This window comes from Carettochelys insculpta, chromosome 1, assembly GCF_033958435.1.
Source record: "Carettochelys insculpta isolate YL-2023 chromosome 1, ASM3395843v1, whole genome shotgun sequence".
NCBI classification, from domain to species: Eukaryota; Metazoa; Chordata; order Testudines; family Carettochelyidae; genus Carettochelys; species Carettochelys insculpta.
The window spans coordinates 177,137,317-177,162,758 of record NC_134137.1 but is presented as its reverse complement, the minus strand read 5'-3'; the positions used below and the strand labels follow the sequence as shown (position 1 = coordinate 177,162,758).

At 43.7% G+C, this 25,442-nt stretch overlaps 2 protein-coding genes across 4 annotated transcripts in view; one reads left to right on the top strand and one right to left on the bottom strand.

The window, feature by feature from the left end:
• The window catches only part of LOC142010645 (uncharacterized), a 72,322-nt gene extending 54,081 nt beyond the window's left edge, over positions 1 to 18,241 (bottom strand). The window contains exons 1-2 of the mRNA XM_074989080.1: positions 17,967 to 18,241; positions 16,821 to 16,918 (exon numbers count right to left, since the gene is read on the bottom strand). Coding sequence (XP_074845181.1) covers positions 16,821 to 16,918; positions 17,967 to 18,241 — 373 coding nt within the window. The remainder of the gene's footprint in view (positions 1 to 16,820; positions 16,919 to 17,966) is intronic.
• DYRK1A (dual specificity tyrosine phosphorylation regulated kinase 1A) overlaps positions 1 to 25,442 on the top strand; it is a 158,635-nt gene that overhangs the window by 2,760 nt on the left and 130,433 nt on the right. The window contains exons 2-3 of one of the 3 annotated variants that reach the window (XM_074996110.1): positions 6,218 to 6,365; positions 8,569 to 8,729. The exons of 1 other annotated variant lie outside the window; for it this stretch is intronic. The gene's annotated coding sequence lies outside the window, so the exon portion shown is untranslated. The remainder of the gene's footprint in view (positions 1 to 6,217; positions 6,366 to 8,568; positions 8,730 to 25,442) is intronic. One more of the 3 variants, XM_074996117.1, reaches the window with a different exon arrangement.

The window sequence follows — 25,442 nt, the reverse complement described above, 5'->3', positions numbered from 1 at the left end:
TGCTGGGACTCTCTCAGAAAGATGCAGACTAGCCCAATGGAAACTGCTAATTGATTCTGCTGTAGTGTTCAACTGAAACAGCTAACACAGCTTCATCATGGCTTTCACTCATGTTCAGTTAATGGCAAAATGTAATTTTCATCTGTCAAGACATGGCTGTATATCTACATTTTTTTCTTTATAGAAGAACTAGATAGTGAACTAAAAAACACAAATGCTTTTCCAGTGAATAGTGCTATATAGCTTGTCCATATGAATTTTTCCTCTTAATAACTCTAATTTTGAGGTCCTTAGAGTCAAAGGGCTTGTCTACACTAGCTCCCTACTTCCAAGGGAGCGTGGTAAGTAGGGTGTTGGGAGTTTATTAATGAAGTGCTGCAGTGCACATGCAGCACTTCATTAAGCAAATTTCCCCCCCACGGCAACTCCAGAGTGTTAAACTTCAAAGTGCTGGCTTGCGTGTAGCCGTGGCTCACCCACCAGTACTTTGAAGTGCGTGGGGTATTTCGAAGTCCCTTTACTCCTCAAAAATAAAGGGACTTCGAAGTTGCCCAGGCACTTGGAAGTACTGGTGGGTGAGCCACAGCTACACATGAGCCAGCACTTTGAAGTTTAACACTTTGGAGTTGCCGCTGGGGGGGGGCTGGAATTTGCTTAACTAAGTACTGCATATGCACTGCAGCACTTCATTAATAAACTCCCAACACCCTACTTACCATGCTCCCTTCGAAAAAGGGAGGTACTGTAGACACAGCCATAATGTCTGTTTTTACCTGAAATTTGCAATATAAGGTTCACACTTGAAAGCAACTATGAAAAATTAGATTTAAAAATAATTAAGAATATTAGTGCAGTTTCAAAAACAACAGGAAGTCCTGTGACACCTCATAGACTAACAGCATGCTCCAAAATATGTTAGTCTATAAGGTGCCACAGGACTTCTTGTTGTTTTTGACGATACAGACTAATTTGGCTACCCCTCTGATAGCAGTGCAGTTTCAGTGGCTTTTTTGGCTTCTGTATAACTTAATTTATGCACATTTTTTTAATTTGTCCATATGGAAAATCATTTTTCAACAATGAAACCCTAAATACTTTTCATACCTTTCTGTTTTGTGTGAATGCTGAGAAACTTGTAACACTTCTGAGACTGAACTTTTCCAAATGAATACTGTTATTGTACAGTCACTATTTTTATAGACCTATCACAATGACTTTTGTCTACACCAGCAATGAGCAAACTAGGCTAGTGACTGGGCCATGTGAGGGGGGAGGGAGGGATAACTTAGTGGTTACAACACTGGCCTTGTAAACCCAGGGTTGTGAATTCAGTCCTTGAGGGGGCCTTTCAAGGTTCTGCAGCAGGTTAGATTTAAAAAAAAAATCTGTCTACGTCTTGCTGTGAGTGTGGAGGACTGGACTTGATTTTGTCTTGAGGTCCTTTCTAGCTCTGTGAACTATATGTATGCTACTTGACTGCTTTTTATATGTATGTATGTATCTCAGTGAGCTGCAAGATTGTCATCAGTTAGATGGTCTCCTGGGATAATGTAGTTTTGTGAGCTGCGCTTGCATAACTCGAATTTGCAGGGTGTTCCAATTGAACTGTAACAGTGTTTTGACTAGATGCAGAGGAAATGCATGATGCTCATAGTCAATGTTGTGTGCAGTCAACGCACACCTCACTTCATGGACCCTTGCTTTGTGATTAGTCCTGTGCGTGTGCTATGGGAAAGAAGGTGTCTTGTGGTCCCACACATAGAAGCGTGACAGGATGCATGTAGCCCCTGCACTGCAGGTTACCAACCCCTCCCTGCTCTACATACTTGATTTAAAATGGGTTATATTTATAAACCACTTTAAATACGATCATTATTACACCTGTTTTGCTTCTTGAGAAGTAGTATATTAGGGTAACCTTTAACTTCTGACTGCCTTTGGTTTGTTTCATAACTTCACCTATTAGATTTTAAGAAAATCAAAAGGGTTTGGATATGTATGTAGTGCAGTGGTTTTTGCACAAGAATGTCTGGGAGGTTTTCCTATTGAAGGCTTTCCAAATGGGGTGTGTGTGGTGGGGGGGTGTGGTTTGTGAATGTGTGAGAAAATAAGGAAACCAGTGTTCCTGGTCATTGGAAGGGGTAAGGAATTGGGGGACAGGATAGCTCAGTGGTTTCAGTATTGGCTTGCTAAACTCAGGGTTGTGAGTTCAGTCCTTGAGGAGGCCATTTAGGGATTGGGGCTAAATAAATTAAAAATTCTGAGGGCTGGGGACTGGGCTCAATGACCTCCTGCTCTATGAGATGTCCCTTCCAGCTCTGTGAGATGTGTATCTTGTTGTTATGTTGTTTTTTATATTTGTCTCTAGTATATGTTGTGCTGATCTTTTAAGAAAATTACATGGAACACTTCCGGGCATGATCTAGACGCTCTTCAGAAACACCTAACTTACTTTTCATTAGCACCTTATAGACTAACAGATGATTTTGGAGCATAAGCTTTTGTGTGCAAAGACCCATTTCATTAGGTGACAAAGTGGGTCTTTGCCCACAAAAGCTTATGCTCCAGAATATCCATTAGTCCATAAGGTGCCAGACTTCTGGTTGGTTTTGGAGATACAGGCTAACACAGCTACCTCTCTGATACTTGTTACATTTCATTGATAATACAGGTGCAATAGTAAAGGTCTATTATGTTAAAATGTTAATTTAAATAAATTAACACTTTTTCCCCCAAAATAGTAGGGGGAAGTTGATTGATCCCCATGAAAGCCTGAGTGGCTTTATCATCAGCTGTACAACATGCTTTCATATTACAGTTTGCTAGTGGTCTCCAAATGCAACCCATTTGGATAATCTTTTTCTCTTTTAAGATGAAAGTTTTAATGTTTTCTTTATGACCCTCAATTTCTCTTGAAAACTGTTTGCCAAATTTTGCCGGTTTATGCAAGAAACACAGCATTACATACATATCCAACCCTTTTCCTATTATAGGCATATTTTGATACTTTTGGTGGGTCTTCATCTGCCTTTTAACACGTCCTCTTATCCACCTGTCCTTCTCCCCATATACCTTTATATGGAAGCGGTTTAAGGGTGGGCTCTATTTTATTTTGCGGTGAAGCTGTTCTGTTCACTTTGAAGTGGTAATAGAGGGTAAATTGTGCAAGTGCTGATTGGCGTTCATGGGGAATTTTGTTAAGAATAACAAATTCTCTCACAGCTTACTGCAGAAGAAACATAGATCATTGTAGTTCACAGTCATGAAATGTATCCCCCTTTTCTTATCACAGACACAGCGGAGTGCAGAAGTGGGTGGTTTTTAAAGGGGATGCTCATGCTGGGAGTGGGCTAACTTGGGTGCTGGTTGCCTGGGTTAACTTTGCAATGAAGACGTTTCTTTGGGACTACATAATGTAGATTATTTAGACCTTGTGTAAGGTGCAGTTACTTTCCTTACTTTTTGCAAGGTACATGGTCAATTTAAATTTGTCTTTAAATTTAGCATTTGTAAAAAGATTTGCCAAACAATTCAAGACCTATAAAATTACTACCATTAAAATAACTTAAGTAAGAAATTGCTTGCAAACAAACGCTCCTCTGCAAGTTTTAAAATCAAAATGTTTCAAAACCAAGACTGTAAAAGTGAAACTGACTAAACAAAAAAATCTTATTTCGAGAGTGATCCCTGTATTTATAATATGCAATGATTGAAGTTCTAATGTGTTTAAAAACTGAAGTGCAGCCTTGTGTTAGTTATGGTTGGGTTAATTAGGTTAGGAAGGGTCAATGATCAAGTGAATGTACCCTTAAAGTGAAATATTTTCCATCCCCAAATAAATGTAAGATTTGTTGGTATCTTAGGGCAGGGATCTGCAACCTGTGGCTCTGGAGCGACACAAGGCTCTTTAAGGACTTGGTTGTGGCTTCCAACACTAAAATTGCAAAGTTAAAAAACAAAACAAAAAACTTCTGATTATTTTTGATAAATGGTAAACATATAAAAAGTCCAATAATGAACAACATTTATCTAAATAGCAGACAATGAGTTTTCGAAACATTGGATAACTCCCCCTTTAATATATGCAGTGCGTTGTGGGATGTGATACTGTATCTGTGTTTTGATTTTATTGCTAAAAAAGTCTTGATTTTGAAAATGAAAAGGAAGCATTCAGCATGCCTGCTGTGAAGGGCAACATGAATTTGAAGAAAGAAAACTGAAATGTGAACTAAAATTGGCATAATTAAATTGAGTTTGGGAATGAAAGTCAGGAAGATGGTAGTACGCGCGCGCGTGCGCGCGCGCACACACACACACACACACACACACACACACACACACAAAGAGTGAGGAAATATAATACATAAAAAGTTTGCGAACATACTGCTGTAAATATGTATCACATTATAAACTCATTTCTGTGCACTATTCTTAAAATACGGGTTGCATAAGGTATAGTTTGATGTTAGTTATTAAGGACTGTCTCATATTCACATGCATTGTGGCTTGTGAATTATTGAGTTTTTACCAAACTTGAAAAAAAGGCTCTTCTTGCTATTTTAGTTGCCGACCCCTGTCTTGGGGTAATAGTTTGAAAAATGAACAAATTGATGCACAAAGATGTTACAGTTCTGCAAATTTTAGTAGAGATGCCTAAAAATCATCTATTCAAATGAATTATTGGATATATTAAAACACCAAAAATTACAATTTTTTTCAACATTTTAATTAATACTAATTTAAGTCATGTACAATTAAGCATATTTTTAATGAATTATTACACTCAACCCATGTTAAGTTTTAAAATGGAAAAAAAAATTCACTGACTTGTCCTTTCCCTGAGAATGACATCCTGGGTTCAAATGTAAGTGTAGTAAACCTCAGAGTTATGAACACCAGAGTTATGAACTGACAGTTCAACCGCACACCTTATTTTGGCGCTGAAAGTACGGAATCCGGCAGCAGCACAGACCAGAAAAACAGCATTTTTTCTTCTGCATAGTAAAGATTCAAAACTGTATTAAGTCAACTTGCAGTTGTAAAATTTTGAAAAACCACCATACTGTTTTGTTCAAAGTTATGAACATTTCAGAATTAAGAACAATCTCCATTTCTGATTTTTTTCATAACTAAGTTTTACCATAGTTAAAATTGGTTATTCTTAAATCTGTTCGGTGAGTGTATGCAAATTTATATTTGTCTTTCCTGGAGCTCACTAAACTAGAGAGAGCCTCTACTTTATTCTAATATCAGTGACTGTTGCTGAGTAGCCAATCAGAGCTATGTACATTTATTTCCTTTGTAGAGGAAGCACATTGGTAGCATCTGAGACCAAGTATGCGGAGAATGGCTTTTCAGACTGAAGTAATGGGGTAAAGAGAAGAAAACAAGAAAAGTGACACGTACTTGCCAATTTTATTTCACTTGTCTTGAGCACACAGAATCTTTCTCATGCAAAACTCTGTTTTTTTTGCCTGTCTGATTAGCACCACACATGTTGTCATTACACCTAAATAAATAGCTATAGGAACATAAAGTAAGAGTGGGCGTACAGGATTAACCAGTGGGCCATTTAGTCCTGTATCCTGTTTTATGATGGTGGCCAGTGTAATATGCTCGAGGGAATGAACAAAACAGGGAAGTTATTGAGTAATCTATGCCCTGTTGTCCACTGCCAGCTTGTAGCAGTCAGAGATTTTAGGGACACCCACAGCATGGGCAGGATTCTTGACCGTTTTAATAGCCGTTGATGAACTTAATGAATTTATCTAATTCTAATCCTTAATGAATGTAGCTAATTCTTTTTGGAATCCCTTTATACTTTTATATAACATAGGGGTAATACTTGGCTTTTATGTGTCATTTTACATTAATGAGCTATGAAATACATAGTGGGTACAAATCCAATCGCCATTTGTGCTAAAATGGTCACAGTTACCTTTTTGAAATAATCCAGTGATGGTAGAAATTCACGGCCTGTTTTGTTGAATCATTTCTGATTCTGGTTTCTTTATTATTGTGAATTCTGTTTTAGCAACAAACATACTGATAGTATACTGACAAACAGGAAAATTTACCCTGAAATCAGAGGTAACAAGTACAGGGATTGCAGAAGTGGTGGGGGGTGGGTTACCAGCCATGTGCTTCTTCCTTTCCTGCCCGTCTTTGCCTGTGCTCTGCCCATGTCTCACTCCTTCCCTGTCTGTGCCCCATCCAGGGCCCTCCTCTTCCTGCTCTGCCCAAGACCTGCCATTGCTGGTGTGTGTAGGGCAGGCCCCCTCTGGCTTCCCAGCCTAGGAGTAGCATATGCTGTGCCACTGTCGGGGAAGGCTCCCGTACTCAACAGAAGTAGAGCAGCTCAGCTGGTGAGTGCAAGTGGGGGGTGCGTGTGATGCTGGGGGTGCACGTCGTCACATGTGCACTCCCCCACATGTTGCTTATGTCTGTAATATTCTGATGATTTTGATAATGTTATAGATGATAATCAGGTGTAACATGGGAATTCACTTATCCATATGTGCGATTCTCACATATATATACCAATATCATTGTAGTAAGAGTCAGTCAATAATATTTTACAAGTTTAACTTTTTATAGGTGTTCTTTATGGTATACATTTTAAAGTTAGAGTCTGGTACTGCAGATACTTACACGTATGTAAGTGGACACATTTAAATTAGTGGGATTGGTTACTGTATGTTAATGTTTGCAAGATATGGCCCTTAATCTGCAGCCTGGTATTGCACTTCTTTTTTCTTTTTTGTTTAGCTAGTATCACAAACTTTTTCAGTTCCAATAGAGCAGGGAGAGACTTGACTACAAAGTTAATATAATTTCATTGTTGACTGGTCTATGTGTATCAGCAAACTTGCACTGTTACTCTGTATATTTTCAATATGTCTTAGGTCAGAGTTCTGCAACTTGTGGCTCCAGAGCCACATGCAAGCTCTTTAAAGACTTCTTTGTCGCTCCTGGCACTATAACTGCAAAGTAAAAAGAACAAAAAAACCCACCCTTTTGATTATTTTTGATAAACAGTGAATGTCAAGCATAGAAATGAACAACTCATATCTAAACAGCAAATGCTATGTTATCTCAAAACATTGGATAACTCCCCTAGCATCCTCCAGAGTGAGGGAAGGTTTGGGAGTGAAAGTGGAAGACAGTGGTACAAATACCCATGTAAAGAGGAAATAGAATGTGTAAAAAGTTTGGGAACATCCTGCAATATACATTTGTCGCATTCCAAATCATTGTGTATGTACTGTTCTTAAAATAGTGGTTACAAAAAGTATGGTTTGATCTTATTTATTAAGGAGCAGCTCATAGTCTCATGCACTACAGCTCTTGAATTATTGACTTTTTTACCAAATTGGAAAAAATGGCTCTCCTTGCTATTTTGGTTGTCGACCCCAGTCTTAGGTGGTGCTGTGGAGAGGACCTCTTATCTTGTTCACATAGGATCTGTAGATCATCATTCCAGCCTGTGCATTTTGCACAGTTGCCCTTTGCATCTTAGTGTCTTCATAAATCCTCTTTCATGCATTTTGCCCCACTCTTAGCCTGCAAACTTTCAATATGCTGTGAAGCTAAAGTTCATGGCCTTCCTTATACCTTAGGAGCTTCCTTCTGTACAGTTTATGAGCATAGTGAAAAATCATGTGTGGAATGCATTACACATATAAAAAGAGACTGATGGAATAGAAATGCTCAGACACCTTAACTTCAGTGGCTGGTGCCATCAGCCTTCCCTTTCAGGCTCCCCTCCCCCCGTTTTAAATTGTTTCTTGATATTGGGGATGTAATGTATTAATATTTCTTGTGCAAGGGGCTACTTTATATTTAATAGTGGATACAAAGACATATTTATGATTGTGTATTTCTTCACCACAGAAGTCTGCAGACACCTTCTAAAATAACATCAGCTGTCCTGTCACTTAATTTCTTAGTTCCCAGTTGCTCTCATTTAAACACAGATAAACATATTTTCTTAATGGCAAAGGTAGAAAGTTATTAAAGGGAGGAAAACATGCAAATTGTTTGTGTTTGAAGGAGAAATACTGTATTTTATCACCAGTTCCTTATGGCTCATAGCTTAACTTGAAACATAAGGTTCATTTAAAAGAAGAATAACTGTTTCCCACTTCAGATAAATATTGCCACAAAGTTAAACAGAGCATCAGTGCATCTAGTAAAAACCAGCATGCTTTTACTCACCATCCATTTATTCCACGATAGTGGTACAAGAGGTAACAAGTTTAGTCTTTAGCTCACAAGATTCAAAGATGGTATTCTGAAATAATTTGCTCCTCTATGTGACTTAGAGATAAATGCTGTTTATAAGTGACTTTTTATATTTTTAAATACCTTTTATTGTCAGTTTAAGTACTGCTTATGTAATGGAAGTAGAAAGTACAAATATGGAATGTTATGTTAAGCCAAAGAACCTATTTTTTTCATTTTTGTAGGAAGACAAATATGTAGCAAACTTTTGATTCCCCCCCGCCCCAAATGTGTACTTAAGGTTTGCAACCCAGTGACTGGCTTAATATATTTTTGTGCATTTAGGAACATAAATTGTGATACTACACTCGACCACTGATCACTCTATCTCAGCATCTTGTTTGAGAGGCCAGTTCTGGATGCTTCTGGGAAACATCATATTGGAATAACCTGCTTCTTTCTGACACCAGGCAGTTAGTGGTTAAATTATGTCCCTAAGCATAAAGGTTTGTAATGATGTATAGTTTTGTCTTGTCTCATGTAACTAAGGATATTATTATTTTCTGATCCTTTTTTAAGGATTATACATTTTTGGCCTTCATGACATCTCGTTGTGGAGGGTTCCAAAACCTAATTATGTGTGTGAAAATATTTGCTTGTATCTACTTTTAAATTTGTGCTCTTCAGTTTTATTTATTGTCCCTATTATTATGATAAAGGTGAATGAAAGTTTTTGACTTATCTCCTCTATATTATTCCTTTTATACATTATATAATCTCAGGTCGTATTTGTCTGATTTTTAAATTATATGGATTTAGGCCCACATTTTCAGTTCTCCTTGCCTAAAAATTAGGTTAGAAAATTCATTTTTAGGCATACACTCATCCCTCGTTAAACAAGTACTTTTCTTATGAGTGCTTGCTTAAACGAGGGACACGTATACTTTACCTTTGTTCGCTGGATGAGTGAACTCCCCCTGCAAATATGAGCCTAACCCCCTCCCCACAGCTCCAACCTGCTGCATCCTGAACCCCCCTGCAGACTCCAAACCGCAGCAGCCTTAACCTCACCTCTGCCCCACAGACCCCAAACTGCCCCAGCTTTAACTCCCCCCTCCACGCAAGCCCCACAGACCCCAAACCGCTGCAGCCTTATGCCCCAACCCCCATGCCAGCCCCCCACACCCCAAACTGCCACAGCTGTAACCCCACTGCAGACCCCAAGTTGCCGTAGCCTTAACTCCTACCCCTGGCCCCACACACCCCAGCCTGCCCCAACCCTCCACAGCTCCCCCGCCGGCCCCAGCTTTAACCCCCCCCCACACAAGCCCCACAGACCCCAAACCGCTGCAGCCTTACACCCCAACCCCCATGCCAGCCCCACACACCCCAAACTGCCACAGCTGTAACCCCACTGCAGACCCCAAGTTGCCGTAGCCTTAACTCAACCCCTGGCCCCACACACCCCAGCCTGCCCCAACCCTCCACAGCCCCCCCGCCGGCCCTGCAGCCCCAACCTGCTGCAGCCTTAACCCCCCTGCTGGACCCGCAGCCCCAACCTACCACAGCCTTAACCCCTGCCCCACAGACCTGACCTGCAGCAGCCTGGATCCCCGCCCCACAGACCGAACCCATCACCAGGTTTTAACTCTCCCTCCTGCTCATAGTCCCACATGGTCCCCACCCTTTAACCTTCCCCAAACCCAAGGTTCACTTACCTTTCAAAAGCAGTGCCACATGTTGCCACCCGTTAGCTGAGTTAGGAGCACTAGGAACCAATCAGAGACTTCCAACGTGTATTTAATGGGAATCTATTGTCCCTCTTACAAGTTTTCGCCTACGAGCAGGAAGTTGGGAACCATTTGTGCTTGTATAGCGAGGGATGAGTGTATAAGTAAATCCTAGCTTGACTCTCCTACCCCGCCAAGACACTGATACTTGTAGTTTCTGTTGACTTGCTTGAACGTAGGAGGCTAATTTGGGGAGACTCACATTTTATCCTTTTAACTGTCTCCTGATGTGGAGCTGTTTTCCAGTATTCATTACCTTTCTCTGAACTTCTGTTGCTTCTTCTTTATGTAAATTTAATTAAATTGCACGCATGTTGATGCAGTGATAAGATTGTACAGTTACACCTGGGACCTGTTGTTTAGAGCTCACAGGAGGACGCTCAGTGTTAGGTTGTTTAGGAAGCATACAGTGGACAGTGTAGAGTTCCCAAGTTAGGTACCAATGCTTAAAAGTGCTCCGAATGGGAAAAAATGGAAGATAATCAGGATTGTCATTAGGGGAAAGGAGTGATTTGGGATCAGTGTATCCTAAAGACAAGCTTTCCTTTTACATTCTAAGATGATGATGATGATAATGAAATTACATGATTATATGCTATTTTTCCATTGGACTTATGCCTCATTCAGAGGAGGTGCTTTGGGAATGATGTTGCTATTCAAAAAACTATTTCCATGTGTAGCCATATAAGTTACTTTGGATGGTAATGTACTCCATCCAAACCTCACACTAAACAGGGAGTCAGTAACAATGACTCAGCCTAACAGACATTGGTGAAGTTACTTTCCTATCACCCAGAGATCTGGGACTTAGATAGGTTGGACTTTGATGCACAGAAAGATCAAGGCCAAACTGTACAAACACACCCTCCCCCACCTACATTAGTCTTGGGTATCTCAGTGGTTGCACATAAAATTTGAGACATAGAACTTGATTTTTTCAGAGTGCAGTAATTGGCTTTTTTTTGGGTTTCATTGTCTAGATGGTGCTTTCTATATATAGTTACTTGTTACAGTAGGAAATTTATATCAAGATGTTTCACATACAGGGAAGTTGTAACAGAAAAGCAAAGTGACTTGCCCAAAGCTGCACAATGAGTCAATGGAAGTCAGATTTAGAATTCAGTTCCCATCTCTGTGCTTTTCCTCCTGGACCTTACTGCCCGAGGTGATGAACATCTATATTTGATTTTAGTTGAAATTGTGAGGTTTTAGTACTTCAGAAAATTAGGCCCTACGCATCTTAATTTGGGGACCCAGAAAATGGGAGTATAATTAGTGCCCACATCAAACAAATTTGGCATAAGTGATTTGGCACCTTCATATAGCAAACCTGTAATGGAGACAGGGATAGAACCTGGTTGTTCTGTGTGGCATTCATCTGTCTTAACCATATTTCCACCTCTTCTCTTCCTAAGGTCTCTTGGTTCATTCAGTACATATCTCCAGCTTTGCAACAAGTGATACAGAGGTTTCTGTGATCAGCTCTGTTCACTACATAGCCCCAATTCATTCTCTGTGTACTCAGTGAGGCAAGTGTCCTATAGATAAATTAGTATGCGGCTGTGTAATTAAAGACTATTCTGACATGCACCACCAATAGAAACACATTGCTGGCTGTGAGTGCTGTGGGCACTCTGCTGATCGCATGGGCAGTACCTGAATCTCTCCTGGGCGGCTGCCCAAGCGCTCAGCTTATAGGGAACATTGATGGACAACCTTAATTCTGGCATTTCCTAACTTGAGTGCTTAACTTTGTAACTGTGGTAACAGTCTAATAAATTTTATTTAAAAGTGTAAGTTTGTAGGTTCTTTTCAGGGAAAAAAAAACAAAAAAAAAAAGTATGCATAGCTGCAATGCTGTCTGAGATCAGCAAGATTTGAACCTCGTCTGTCAGCACTGCAGCATACATCACCAATATTTGATCAGAATGATTAGCTACACTAGTAATATTCCGTTATCTTTCGTAGATGAATTAATACAGGATCCATAACATGGTGAAACATTAGGCTGTATATGCAGAAAGAGCCCCATTTTTACAAACTTGTGTGTATACGGCTTGAACCTCTCTAGTCCAGTACCCTTTGGACTTGGCTGGTGCCAAACGAGAGAATTTGTCCGACCGCAGGAGGTCATTATTGTCTAGCAGCATTATCAATACTTCCACTGCTTACTGGGCTCTTACAAGACATTTGGGGTAAATTACAGTTAAATAACACCACAGAACATAGAGAGCCAGGATTGGAGGCTGTAAACAAATTTTATGAGACAACTGGAAATTTGGTCACTGCCATAAGTGATCATCCAGCTACCTAAAATCATGCTGGATTATGGATGTTGCCACACTAGCGAGATTGTGCCTGTACTGATTGCAAGTTGGTTGACCAGGGCACTGAGACTATCTGGTGTAGTTTGGTGGGTTTTCCTCTGTGCAGATGTACCCTTGGTTTCCCGCCTTTCCTGTGGGCCCCAGGGAGGTCAGAGAAGTGCAGGATGATTCAATTTTTATTCTCTGTCACAACTGTCATTGTGGCATGTAGAAGTGAGACACCAGGGTGGTACTAGTGCTATGTCAATAGAATGTTCAGGGGTTTTGGCAACAAACTAGGAACAAGATGTGCGGGGGGTGGGGTGGGTGGGAGGGAAGACGACAAAAGCTGAAAAGCTGATTTTCAGTACTGTAGTCTTGCTCAAATCTGAGTGCACTCTGGTGAGGCCAGTAAAAAAGGCACCTTGTTGTTGTCCCCAAAACTATTCTGCCAAACTTTAAGCTCCTGTTACAAACCAAGGAGGTGTTAGAGCTCTTTTAATTAAAACCATTGGGAGAGTAGTCATAATGGAAAGTGTTAGACAATCTAGTTTTAGTATTACTCCAGGTCACTAGTACTTATCAGAGATATCAGCTTAAAACACTTGAAATTCTTAGACCAGATCTAAAAACTTAAAATTTGAATTATACTGAGTCATAAAATTTTTATAAATATATCAAAAACTGCATATGTAATTTCTTCTTTGAGTAGTGTCCCAGAGTGCTCCACTCTGGGTTGTGGGGTGTCTTTGGTGGTGCTTGGAGATTGTTCCATAGCCACGTGCATGTGCAGAAGCACCTCCTTGTGGTCTCTGGTGTGCATGCAATGCAGGATCCCCAGTACCTTCTCTGCCTTCCTCAGCTGCAGACACAGCCTCGCTACTCTCTGCAAAAGAGTTTGAAGATTAGTTTAGTTAGCCTGTTAGTTCATTAACCATTAGCTTAGTCCAAGTATTTTACCCAGTTGTACATGGTTATACATTTTTTTTAAAAGATCTTAGGCTACATCTACACTACGAGATTGAATTTATTACAAATCAGATTTATTTTTTAACCGCATTCCTATGAATTCAAATCTGTGGTCACAAACCTTCTTGCAATTTGACCCATGGTTTTTCCGTGTTGAGTTTTTGCATCCCCATTGCACTATTTAAGTTCGACAGCATGAGCAGTGCATTGTGGGTACCTGTCCCACAGTGTCTTAGCCCCAGTTGCTTGTGAGTGTTTCATGTTGGAATCCCAGAATGCAAAGCAGTGTCCCAGAATTCAGAGCAGCCAGTAACAGAATTCAGACCTCCCCCAAACTTGCCTGGGTTCCCTGTGCTGCACCTCCTCTGCAGACATTGGTGTTTGTGGCGGGCAGCTGTGCTATCAGCCCTGTGCATCCCTGCCCAGTTCCATCAGCTGCGCATCCAGACCTTTATATTTGCAGGCCTGGGCTCTGCATAATTCAAATTCAAATTTGAATTCAATCAAAATTTCACAGGGTTCCTATGACCTTCTTCCTGTGCACCTGGATGGAGAGCAGCGGAGAGGGAAGCGGATGTATGTGGAGGGTCACCACGTAGCTTTGTGGGATACATACAGAACACTTCTGGAGGCTAATAAGTTTGAATGAAAGACATGGCACCTCCACATTAGTTTTATTTGAAATTTTAAGTTTGAAATTGACGCTATACCCATCCAGGAATATCGACATTTTGTTATCAGCAGTAGGGCTTTCTAATTTGAGCTAATGGAATTTACAGTGAAGACAGTGATGTTTTAATATCAAGCTAACTCCTTTAAATTCAATTTTATCTCGTAGTGTAGATGCAGCCTCAGTTAGTAGAGTTAATGCTGCATCACCGCCATGCTGGGTTCCCCAGGATTTAAGCGGTGAGCCACCTGCAAGGATGCCATGCCCGCCTTTGATGGCCATGTGTCTTGCATTCAGTGCCTTAGAGAAGGCCACCAAATGCAGTCCTGCGTTTGTTGTTCCAGCCTGATGGTAAGAGCCCTCAAGGATTGGGCTAACAGGCTTAAGACTTTCCTATATGAGAATTCCTTACAGCCACTAGCCCCGGATGCGCCAACAGCTAAGGCTGTGGCCAAGGGTGTGGACTCCAAACATCCCCCACCTTCCAAAAGGTCTGGTCCCAGTCCCTCTCCTGCCTATTCCTGGCCTTCGGTGCCATTTGTATGGGCTGTGCCAGAAGGGAGAACCGTTCTGGGCTCCCCAGCTCCTTCCCTGCTGGCACTGTCAAAAAGGGGTACGTTCCATGCTGAAACATAAGCATGTAGCATCAACTTTGTTGGCGCAGGCGGCACCGGAAATGCCCTCGGCACCAGCAAGCCCACCGACAGCCAAGGCAAAGCAGACCACTCCAGTGTCTGCGCCTCCTGCTGCACCCACCAGAAAATGGCACCACTTGTGCTCCCTGCAGTCAAGGACTTTGTGCAAGTTCATGGTGGATATCCCTACTCACTCTTGAACACCAGGGAGGTGGTGTGGCACCACCACAAGCACGATGCGTCATCTATGTCTTCCACACCACAGCATCCTGCCCGGAGGGACCTTGCACCATTTGGTCTCATCATTCACCTCTCAGGCTAGACCTCCAGCACCAGGTGCCAGGTCTGATAGCGCAAGTGTATTCTCCTTGCAACATTCTAGCCCAGGGCATCCCTGGCAGGATGCCCTGCTGATTCCAGCCACCATGCAGTACCGTCCACCGCCTCCACCATGGTTTGCTCACCATCACTCCCAGCCAGAACAACAGTGGTCCTCATGGCTGGAACGGATGTTGCACCAGCATACTCAGTTGGCACCGTCCTCTGTGTTGGAACCATACCCACCCTCACCACAACCATCCACAGTGCAGTTCCCTCCATCAGTACACTCCAGAACCGAGGGACCCTTCTCCGAGGGGCAAGCTGGTTCCCCTCTACACCCATCCTCCTCGTTGTCAGATGATGCAGTGCTTTACCTTTCACCCCTTCCCCTAATAATGCCCATTCTTTCCAGGACCTTTTACACCATCAGTCGTAGTTCTTGGACAAGGACACTCAAGATGTCCTGCTGGAGCAGTATAGCCTACTACGTACGGTGCAATCCCTGCCATCCTCTAGAGTGGTGTTACCTCTGGATGAGGCCATCATGGACCCAGTGATGACTCTGTGGCAAACCCCGGTATCCATTGCCCCTGCCAGCAAACTGGAAGACAAGAAATAACTTTATTGCACCCAAGGACATCTAGTTCTTGTTTGCCTGCCCATCTCCTAATTCCCTAGTAGTGGACACGGTCTGTAACAAAACAAAATCCTTTCAATCCATGCCCCAAGACAAATATAGCAGTGAATGGCCGTGTCTACGCTAGCCCCAAACTTCGAAGTAGCCATGTAAATGGCCATTTCGAAGTTTACTAATGAAGCACTGAAATACATATTCAGTGCCTCATTAGCATGCGGGCGTCCGCGGCACTTTGAAATTGACGCGGCTTGTCCCGATGGGGCTCCTTTTCGAAAGCACCCCACCTACTTCGAAGTCCCCTTATTCCTATGAGCAGATGGGAATAAGGGGACTTCGAAGTAGGCGGGGTCCTTTCGAAAAGGAGCCGCGCGGTGGCGAGGCGCGTCAATTTCGAAGTGCCATGGCCGCCCACATGCTAATGAGGCTCTGAATATGTATTTCAGCGCTTCATTAGTAAACTTGGAAATGGCCATTTACATGGCCATTTCGAAGTTTGGGGCTAGTGTAGACATAGCCAATGAGACATTATGGGCTGGAAAGTGTATTCCTCCAGCACCCTTCTCCTCCACGCTGCCAATTATGTGGTCATGCTGGTGGATTACAATTGCCAAAACTATTCTAAACTTCAGGAACTTGTCTTGGTGCTACATCAGGGCTAGACACTGTCCAGCATCATTAAAAAGGACCGTACCATCACCAGCATGGCTGTGCATTTGGCCATGGTTATAACCGACACGGCGGCATGTGTCACTGCCTCAGCCGTAGTCATGGGCCATACCTCCTGGCTTATTTCCTTTGGGGTGCTGAAAGAAGTCCAGTATAAGGTTGAAGACCTCCCATTCGACTGCCAGCATCTGTTTGCTGACAAAACTGATGACGTCCTTCATTCCATGAAAGACTCTAGGACAAAGCTGTGTACCTTAGGGATGTACGCACTCCCAGCCAAATGGGCCCGGTAGTCTCCATTCCAACGCCTTTGGGACCAGTTCCAGTATCAGCCCCGATTCCAGCAGTAACATCAAGGGCACAGACCACAGCCCTGTCATTTGGGCAGGCCATATCAGAGCCAACAGCCCGTGGCATGTCACACTTAGTCCTTGAAGCAGCAGTTTTGAGGATTTGTTTGTCCTTCCACCAGGGCACCATTCAACTGTCCTGTCACCGTCTCTGCCCCTTTCTGTGTCAGTGGGAGGCCATTACCACAGACAGGTGGGTCTTGGAACTGGTGGCAAATATATACCACATCCCCTTCGCCTCTGCACCCCCTACCTGCCCCACTATCTCGTCCCTCTTTAGGGTCTCTTCTCATGAGAATCTTCTCGACCAGAAGGTACAGCACTTCATTTTGGGGGTGGTAGAGCCTCTCTCTGAAGAATTCCGGGGCAGAGGGTTCTATTCCTTATACTTGCTCACTCAGAAGAAGAGCAGGGGATGGAGACTGGTTTTGGATCTCAGACAACTCAACAAGTACGTCCTTTACAGACGTTTCAAGATGGAGACTTTTGCTACCATTATCCCAGCTCTGGACAAGAACGACTTGGCTTTCAGCTCTCAACTTACAGGATGGGTATTTCCGTATTGCCATCCATCTAGCTCACAGATGTTTCCTTCCTTTCGTGGTGGGTCACTCCCACTACCGATATTGGGTCCTCTTGTTTGGCCTTTCCACAGTACCCACAGGTGTGTTCAAAACCTTGGCAGTGGTGGCCACTCATCTTGGTCATCAAGGAGTCATCATCTTCCCTTACTGCCATAAAGGGATTGTTGCTCCTCGAAGCACGACACAGTGCACATCACGCATCTCCTTTGGGCTTCCATATCAAGTATATGAAGTCTACGATCCATCCTACTCAAGCTCTGGAATTCATAGGAGCACACACAGACACCATCACGGCCATGGCTTCCCAGCTTGTTCGAAGATTTCACACTTTGTGCTACCTCATTCAGGCAGCGTGTCTGTCTGTTTCTTACCACTAAGGTATGCACCTGCCTACCATTACTGGGTCACATGGATGCCACCACTCACGTGGTCAAGCTAACCAGGCTTCACATGCACTGCCGTCAGACATGGCATACCCTGCTATACCCTAGTGAGGGAGCCACTTTCCAAGTCAGTGGCCATTCCTCCATAGGTTCTTGCTTCTCTTCAATGGTCGACATGTCCGGGCAATGTTGTTACCAGCATGCTGTTTCACCAGCCACCACCATCAGTCACTCTTACTGCAGACACCTCTCTCCTGGGGAGCGCACCTTGGTTGTGACATGGTACATTTCATATCTATCTGTTGGAAGGTTGAGATGTCTGCTATACCTGCAAACATTTCCAGCAGTTCCTAGCTGGCAAATAGATCAATATTCTTATCGACTTCATCACCTGCATCTATTACATCAACCACCAAGGGGGAGTTTGTTTACTGTCTCTCAGCGCAGAGGCCATAAGGCTGTGGACGTGGTGCATCCAATACCAGATCAATCTCATAGCTACGTATCTCCCTGGAGTACTCGCTGTCATGGCCAGTGCCCTCAGTTGTGCATTCATGGACCATCATGAATGGGAAATCGACACGGTGGCCCTCAACTGGGTGTTTCAACTGTGGGTTTATCCTCACATAATCACCAGAGACAACAGGAGATGTCACTGTTTCAGGGCTGGGCTCGGGAGGCACTCCCTTGGGGACGCCTTTTACCATTACATGGAATGTGCCTCGTCAGTATGTGTTTCTTCCCAATCCGCTTTTCCACAAGGTGCTACTCAAGATCAGGCAAGACCAAGCCCTCATTATTCTAGTGGCCCCGGCCTGGCCCAGACTGACTTAGCACTCTTACATCTTTTGGATGTCAGTAGTTTTGGATGTCCTCTGTTTCCTCCTTGTCACAACCTTCTGTCTTGGGACTTCAGCTGCACTCCTTCATCCTGATCCCTCAAGCTTCACCTACACGCTCACATGGCTTCATGGCTCACAATGCCGAAACCACTTGCTCTGAGGGAGTAAGGAGAATTCTCATCAACAGCAAATGGGATTGACGCGCAAGTCTTACCTTTATAAGTCGCGGTGGTTTTCTCACTGGGTGGACTCTCACCACTCTATGCCTCCTCATACCGCACCCTTGCCCATTCTTGCCTCTTGTGTACCATGTCATCTTCTCTCCTAATGGGGCAAGCTGTATTGTCTACTGTGGTAGTGACTGTGCTCCAGACTCACTTCTGTTCTGTGACTACTGCTTTATAGTCACCCAGAGTGGAGCACCCATGGGGACAATACTTGAAGAAGAGGAGGAAGTTACTCACCTTGTGCAGTGATAATGGTTCTTTGAGATGTGTCCCGCTGTGGGTGCACCTCTTCCTTCTCTCTTTTCCCTGCTTTGGAGGGTTCTGCTCTAATTGTCAGGTAGAGAAGGAATGGAGGAGCCTGTGCCACACACACGCCAGAGAGTACAAGGAGGTGCTTAGGCACGTGCGTGGTGCAGGAAACCACGGCTATGGAAGAATCTCTGAGTGCTGTTGTGAGGGGTAACCAGCATCCAGAGTGGAGCACCCATGGGGAGACGTGTCTCAAAGAACCACTGTTAATGCACAAGGTGAGTAACTTCCTCGTCTGGACTCATATATCTCTCACATTTCCGATTTAAATTATACTGTATCATAGATTTATATACTAAACCCTTGATTTAATGGACTTGTGTGTGTGTGTGTGTGTGTGTGTGTGTGTGTGTGGGGTGGCTGCTATTCCTGAAAGTCTGTTAAATCTGAAGGTTTACTGTAATGCCCACCTGCTCCCCCAGCCCCCCCCCCCCCCCCAAAAAAAAAAAAAAAAAAGCCCTGCCACTCACTAGAGCTGCTGCCGCTGGAGGAGCTGCTGGACCCTGCACACTGCGTGGCTGAAGGGGCCACCACACCTTCTGTCTACCAAGGGTGGGGATGGTATGTGAGTGCCAGTCTAGCCTACCCATACACGTGCCCCACCCCCTAGTGAGGGTAGTGCGTGGCAGCTCTGGCAGAGGTGGCGGCTCCTCCAGGCCGTGTCACTGGTAAATCTCTTAACATTTTTTTTTTTTTTTTGGTGGAGGGGGAAGGGAGATTGACTTTACGGACCTCGGGGAACTTCTAAACACCGAGGTCTGTAAAATTGAAGGTTTACCGTATGTACCAAATCTCATAAGAATTGCTTTTTTGTTTGGCAGAATTGAAGGTTCATACAAGATTTTTCAAAAATTAAGGCTATGATAAAAACACTTGTTTTAATGTTACTTGTCTTGTAGAAGGAGACCAGCAGTCTCCCTAATTCGCAATTTTTAAAAAAACGGTATTGTGGCTTTTCTTTATAGCATAGAAGTATGGGTTTGGACCCACTGAGATTTCCAAAGAGGTGTACACTTTTATTTGAAATACATATTTCAAATAGAAATGGAGACATCTTTGGAAATATTAGTCTGCGAACCATGGGTCAAAAACCATATATCTAGATTTCTGCAAATGAAAAAAGGTTGAAAACTACTGAAGTTAAAATAAACCTTGAATGGTATTTTTTCTTCCCACTGCCAGCTTTTACAAATTTATATAATAAAAATTTCCAAATTGTCTGTCATGGAAGACTATTGGAATGGAGCAGTAACAGTGGGGTTATGATACTAAATACAAGGAAGTCAAAACTGAGAGGAGAAATAATTTTCATTTGTGCTGTTTTATTTTTTAATGCTTATAATAAACTCACTTAAGAAAATAACTTTTTATTGAGAAAACTGATGTGGTAAAACCTTCTTGCTTGAGTCCTCTAATAAAAACTGGGAAGAGCAGATTTAATATCATAAAATTTTAAGGTGAAAAACAAGTAAAATGTTCCTTCTTTCTTCAGCTCTTTTTTTGGGAAATAAAACTTTTTAAGCCAAATTACAAAGAACCCAAAGGAAGAGGGGGTACAACTCCTTCTTTTTTTTTTAATGTCCTTTACAGATCTAGCACAAACATTATCCAAGTTTGACTGCGTGAGCAATGCACTGTGGGTACCTATCCCACAATGCCTTAGCCTAGTTGCTTTTGGGTGTTCCATGTTAGAATCCCAGAATGCAAAGCACAGAATTCAGAGCACCCAGTAACAGCGTGAAAACGAACTAGAGATCAGGCCATATTCTTCAGCATTTTCTATGGCATAGTGCTAGTGCAAGCATGGATCCCCAGTTCTTTCAAGTCATTGAACCCACCATTGTGTCACCTTCCTGGACTGTTGCACAATTTTGCTTTCTGTTAAAAAGTGCAGTGATGGTTCAGTACGATGATGATCTTGGTTTTGAAGAGCAGATCTTTCAACTGTGGTCCAAGAACTCACAACTGCTGGCTGCCCTGAATGTATTGCTGACAGTGGAGCAGTGGTTTTGGACTCGTGAAACCAGCACACACTTGTGGGGTCACATCGTTTTGGAGTCTTTGGATGACCAGCAGTTGCTGCAGAATTTTCACATGTGCAAATCCATTTTTATGGAACTTTGTGATGTGCTGGCCCTACACTGAGGTGCAACAACACAAGAATGAGGCTGGCTTAAAGGTTCAGAAGGGAGTGGCAATTGCTCTCTGGAAGTTTGTAATGCCCAACTGTTACTGGTCAGTGGCAAATCAATTTGGTGTGGGCAGATCTACAGAGGGGTCCATGGTCATGCAAGTGGCCCATGCAATCTGTTGGCGTCTCCTTGGAAAGACCGTGACCCTGGGAGTTGTAGAGGCAATAGTGGATGGCTTTACTGTCCAGGGGTTTCCTAACTGCTTTGGGGCAATAGATAACATGCACGTATCCCCATCATGGTCCCAGTCCACCTGCCCTCTGAGTATATAAACCGAAAGGAATACTTCTCCCTGATTTTGCAGGCGTTGGTATATCACAAATGTAGTTTCACCGACATCAGCGTGGGATGGTCCGTGAGGGTTGACGATGTGCGCATCTTCCTGAATTCTGGTATGTAAAGAAAGCTCAGGGAGGGTACTTTTTTCCAGACTGGAAAGTCTAGATTGACAATGTGGAGATGCCTGTTTTAATATTGGGTGACCCTGTTTGTCCTTTGTTCCTTTGCCTTGTGAAGCCCTACACAGGAGCCTTGGACCACAGTAAGGAAAACTTCAATCAGCGACTCAGCAGGTGCCGAATGGTGGTGGAATGTGCCTTTTGCTGTTTAAAAGAGAGGTTCGAATGCCTCTTGACCAATTTGGACCTTCCCCACTGTGATTACAGCGTGTTATTTTGCGCAACATTTGTGAATACAGGTGGGAGGCTTTTCCTGTCCATCTGGAATTCTGTGGCTGAGGTCATCAGCAGGGCTTACTTGCAGCCACCTACATGGTCGTTCACCAATAACCATGTGCAGACAGCAGCAATAAGGGACGCTTGAAAACATCGCTTCATGATTGATCTGTCACACACGATAGTGACGTATCTCTCTGTTGTGCTACCAACCAAGCCCCATTTGTGCTCCCCACCAAATGTGAACCAATAAATAAGACCATGTCTTACTGAAGGAATGCTTTTACTTGGTGGGAGGGGGCTAAGTTGTAGGAGGTAGAATGGATGTCAAGGGAGGGTTATTTTCCTATAAAAGGGCACTTGTGCTTTCAGCCATCTATCCCCTCATGTCCGGTTCCATCTGCTGCCAGTCCTCTGCAGACCTTGGCTTAGCGGCACACACCTGTGCTATCAGCACTCTCTCCACCTGCCCAGTTTCCTGCAATGATTTGTGTACCCTACCTCTTGTGCATGCCAAAAAATCACACCAAGCTCAAAAGAATGTTTGTTTATTTTGTGGGGAGGAGAGGTTTAAACGGCAAACAAAAGAAGCCTTGTTAAGGGTGGTGGAATAGCCCTTTGCAGTGGCCACTGGGGCTGGAGCAGCAGGCTGTCCTTGCCCTCCCTGCCCGCATTTGGGGACTGTGACGCTGGCGTGGGGGCAACCATCATCAGAACCCTCAGTGTTCCATTGGTAGTCCCTCTTCAGCTGCAGCATGGAACAGAGGACCTCCGTTTGGTTGCTAACTGCCATTACAAGCTTTGCCGCTTGCTCTTGGTAGAACTGAAGGATTTTTTGCTGCCACTCAGCTATAGTATGATGCCACTGAGCTGTACTTTGCTGTCACTGAGTTGTCCCCCTTATTTCTGAGTTAGATCCCTCCATGTGCAGCAAGATCAGATCCTGCTTGCACCTTTTTTGCTTCCTCACTCTGTTTAGGATGCTGGGGATGGCAGCTGTAAAGTGAAGGTAAAAATTGAGGTAGACAAAGCGTTTCCCCATGGAATGAGTGGGTCTGTGTCTCTCTTATCAGGGAAAGTGTCTTTTTGCAAGGCCGCTTAAAGCTTATTAAGGATGGGATTCGAAGCATGCATTGCACAATCCATCATTTACCGTCATTTATCCAGAACATTTTGTTGTGGACATGGTAAGCTTTGTCCACTTTCTGGGGAAAAGGGGAGGGCTGCAAAGCAGGGGAAACCATCTGGTGTCGTAGGGTGGGGGAAAACCTTTTTTTGGCCATTTCTGGAGCAATCTTCCACAGTGATCAAGGCCTGCAGAGCCTGGCAGCTGTGTGGTGAGAGGGGATGGTGGGAAAGGCTTCAGTTCCAGCTGCATGGATGGCTGGGTTCCCTGCAAAATAAAAAGAAATGGTGTGGCAGAGGGGGTTTTTCGTACCGTCTGCCAGGTTGGGGGAAAAACATTTCTTAGTGGGCACTGGAGCAGCCTTCATCAGGGATAAAAAAGGCCATTTAAAGGAGGGCAAACCCACTTGTGCTGCACATGCTGGTTTGTGGCAGCAGGATCCTCGGAGCCCAGCAGCTGCATGGCGAGTTGGAGGGGTTCAATTCTGGATGCATGGGTGGGGAGGGATCCCTCTAAAATCAAAAGAAACGCCATCGGTAAAGGGACATGTGAGGGGAGAAGGCCCGGACAGCCCACATCCCACACGGAGTGCTGGCCAGCCACGTAACGCGGCAGTGCGCCCCAGGGGAATGTAAAAGGGCAGGAAGCATGGGGGAAAAAAATCCAATCCAAATTCCCATGCTGCTTTAGGTTGCCAAAGATGACATCACCCTCCTAAAGCTATCAGATATCGACAAAAAACAGCTGCTCATCCTGTGTGACCACAAGCCTGGAAAATTTGCCAAATTGCTGTGTGGCACCAAGACATCAGATTGCTGTTTGATGACCTGGTGTGGTAAGGGATGCTACCGTAGAAGCTGCAATGAGGCAAGCCTGCCTAAAAACCTTGTGCAAAAAATACAAGAGTACCTGGATGAGGCCTTCAAGGATGTCTCCAAAAAAGAGAAACACTCCATCTCCAGAAATATTAACATGCTCTTCTGAGGGGCACAGATCCATAGAAAACCTGTACCCTACCCATACCTTTTCCTATACCCACCTGCAACCCGCTTATAGCATTTAGAAAAAAAAATTCAGCAGAACAACTTGGTCCCAGGGGCACAGAGACTGGCATCGAGGGGACCTGTTCCAGCTTTAGGGTGAAGAGATCTGAGCTGTCAGGAAGAACTTCCTTGGGCCCCTGTTCCTTTCCCCATTCCTCCTCTCCATTGGGCTCTTTCTTCTGGGCCCCCAGCTCCTCTTTGATCACCCATGTCTCCTGACCTGGGCCTTCGCAAGCGTCATAATTAATACCAGGCTCCATGTTGGGGTTGGCCCCTAGAAGCATGTGCAGCTGTTCATAATAGCAGCAGGTCTGTGGAGATGACCCTGGCTGCTGGTTGGCTTCCTGGAGTTCATGATAGGTCTACTGGAGTTCTTTCATCTTCACTTGGCATTGCATAGAGTCCTGGGAGTAACCTCTGGCAGTCATCCTGTGTGACGTGATCATACAGGCCTGCATTTCTCTTTGCCACTGGAAGTCTCTTTACCACTGATTCGTCTCCCCAAACTGCAAGAAGATATAGAATCTCCTGATGGGTCCACATTGGAACTTTCTTGCAAGCCTGAGAACTACAAGGCAAATCACTGTCCTGAGTGCTCATGATTGCAGGAGATGGCTGCTAATGCGATTTCTACTGATGCGGTGCAGTGGCTACTGGTGCAGTGTGATGCTAAGGCGATGGGTAAAAGAATTGTGTGGGGGACCCTGCATTCTAAAATGTAGACCTGTACCAGGTTGTATGTTCACATGTTTTTGTAGACCAACCACCTCCAAGACCTACAGGGCAAATAAAGCCATTTATAGGTATTAAGGCTGATTATCCAGTTATTAGGGTTGGGACAGCAGTGATGGCCCTCATTAGCCCATTTTAAGCTATAAACAGATATACACTACATATCTCCAGCTTCACAGGATACATGCACAAAAGTATGATATACAGATTCAGCAGGTTAGGTTACAAGACGCATTTTGTGCAAAGCATTTTGTGACTTATTCATATTTATGTTCCTAACCCATTTTCCATAAAGCATTGGGTGGTGTTTGTCATATTTGTGTCTAGCATATAGACAGATGGAGTCGATCTACAATAGTTCTGCAGGAATGGTCTCAGGATTTAAGAATAATAGTAAATAGTTTCCCTCTAGCAGTGGATATTAGAGGTTTTTTACCACTTGCTTGAACAAGTTGTCTGTCATCTGCTCTTGGCACCAAGAAGAGGCTTTGTGGCCCAGAGACATTTTCTCTATTACTTGGGATAGAAGTCTTCTGTATGCATCTCCATCAGTATCTCTGATAATGACCATTTTGGCAACTCCCACGAGAAATCAAATTCTCAGTGATCTTCTTAAGACAAGTCTGGTTCTCAGGGCTTTTGCATCAGAGGGTACTATTCTTCATCACACCAGGAGCCTTTTTCTTGGCAGTGTGGCTCATGTCATGGTCTACTGCCATAGGTACGTTGTGCATCAGAGGAGATGGCTAGTCTCAGAACTGTC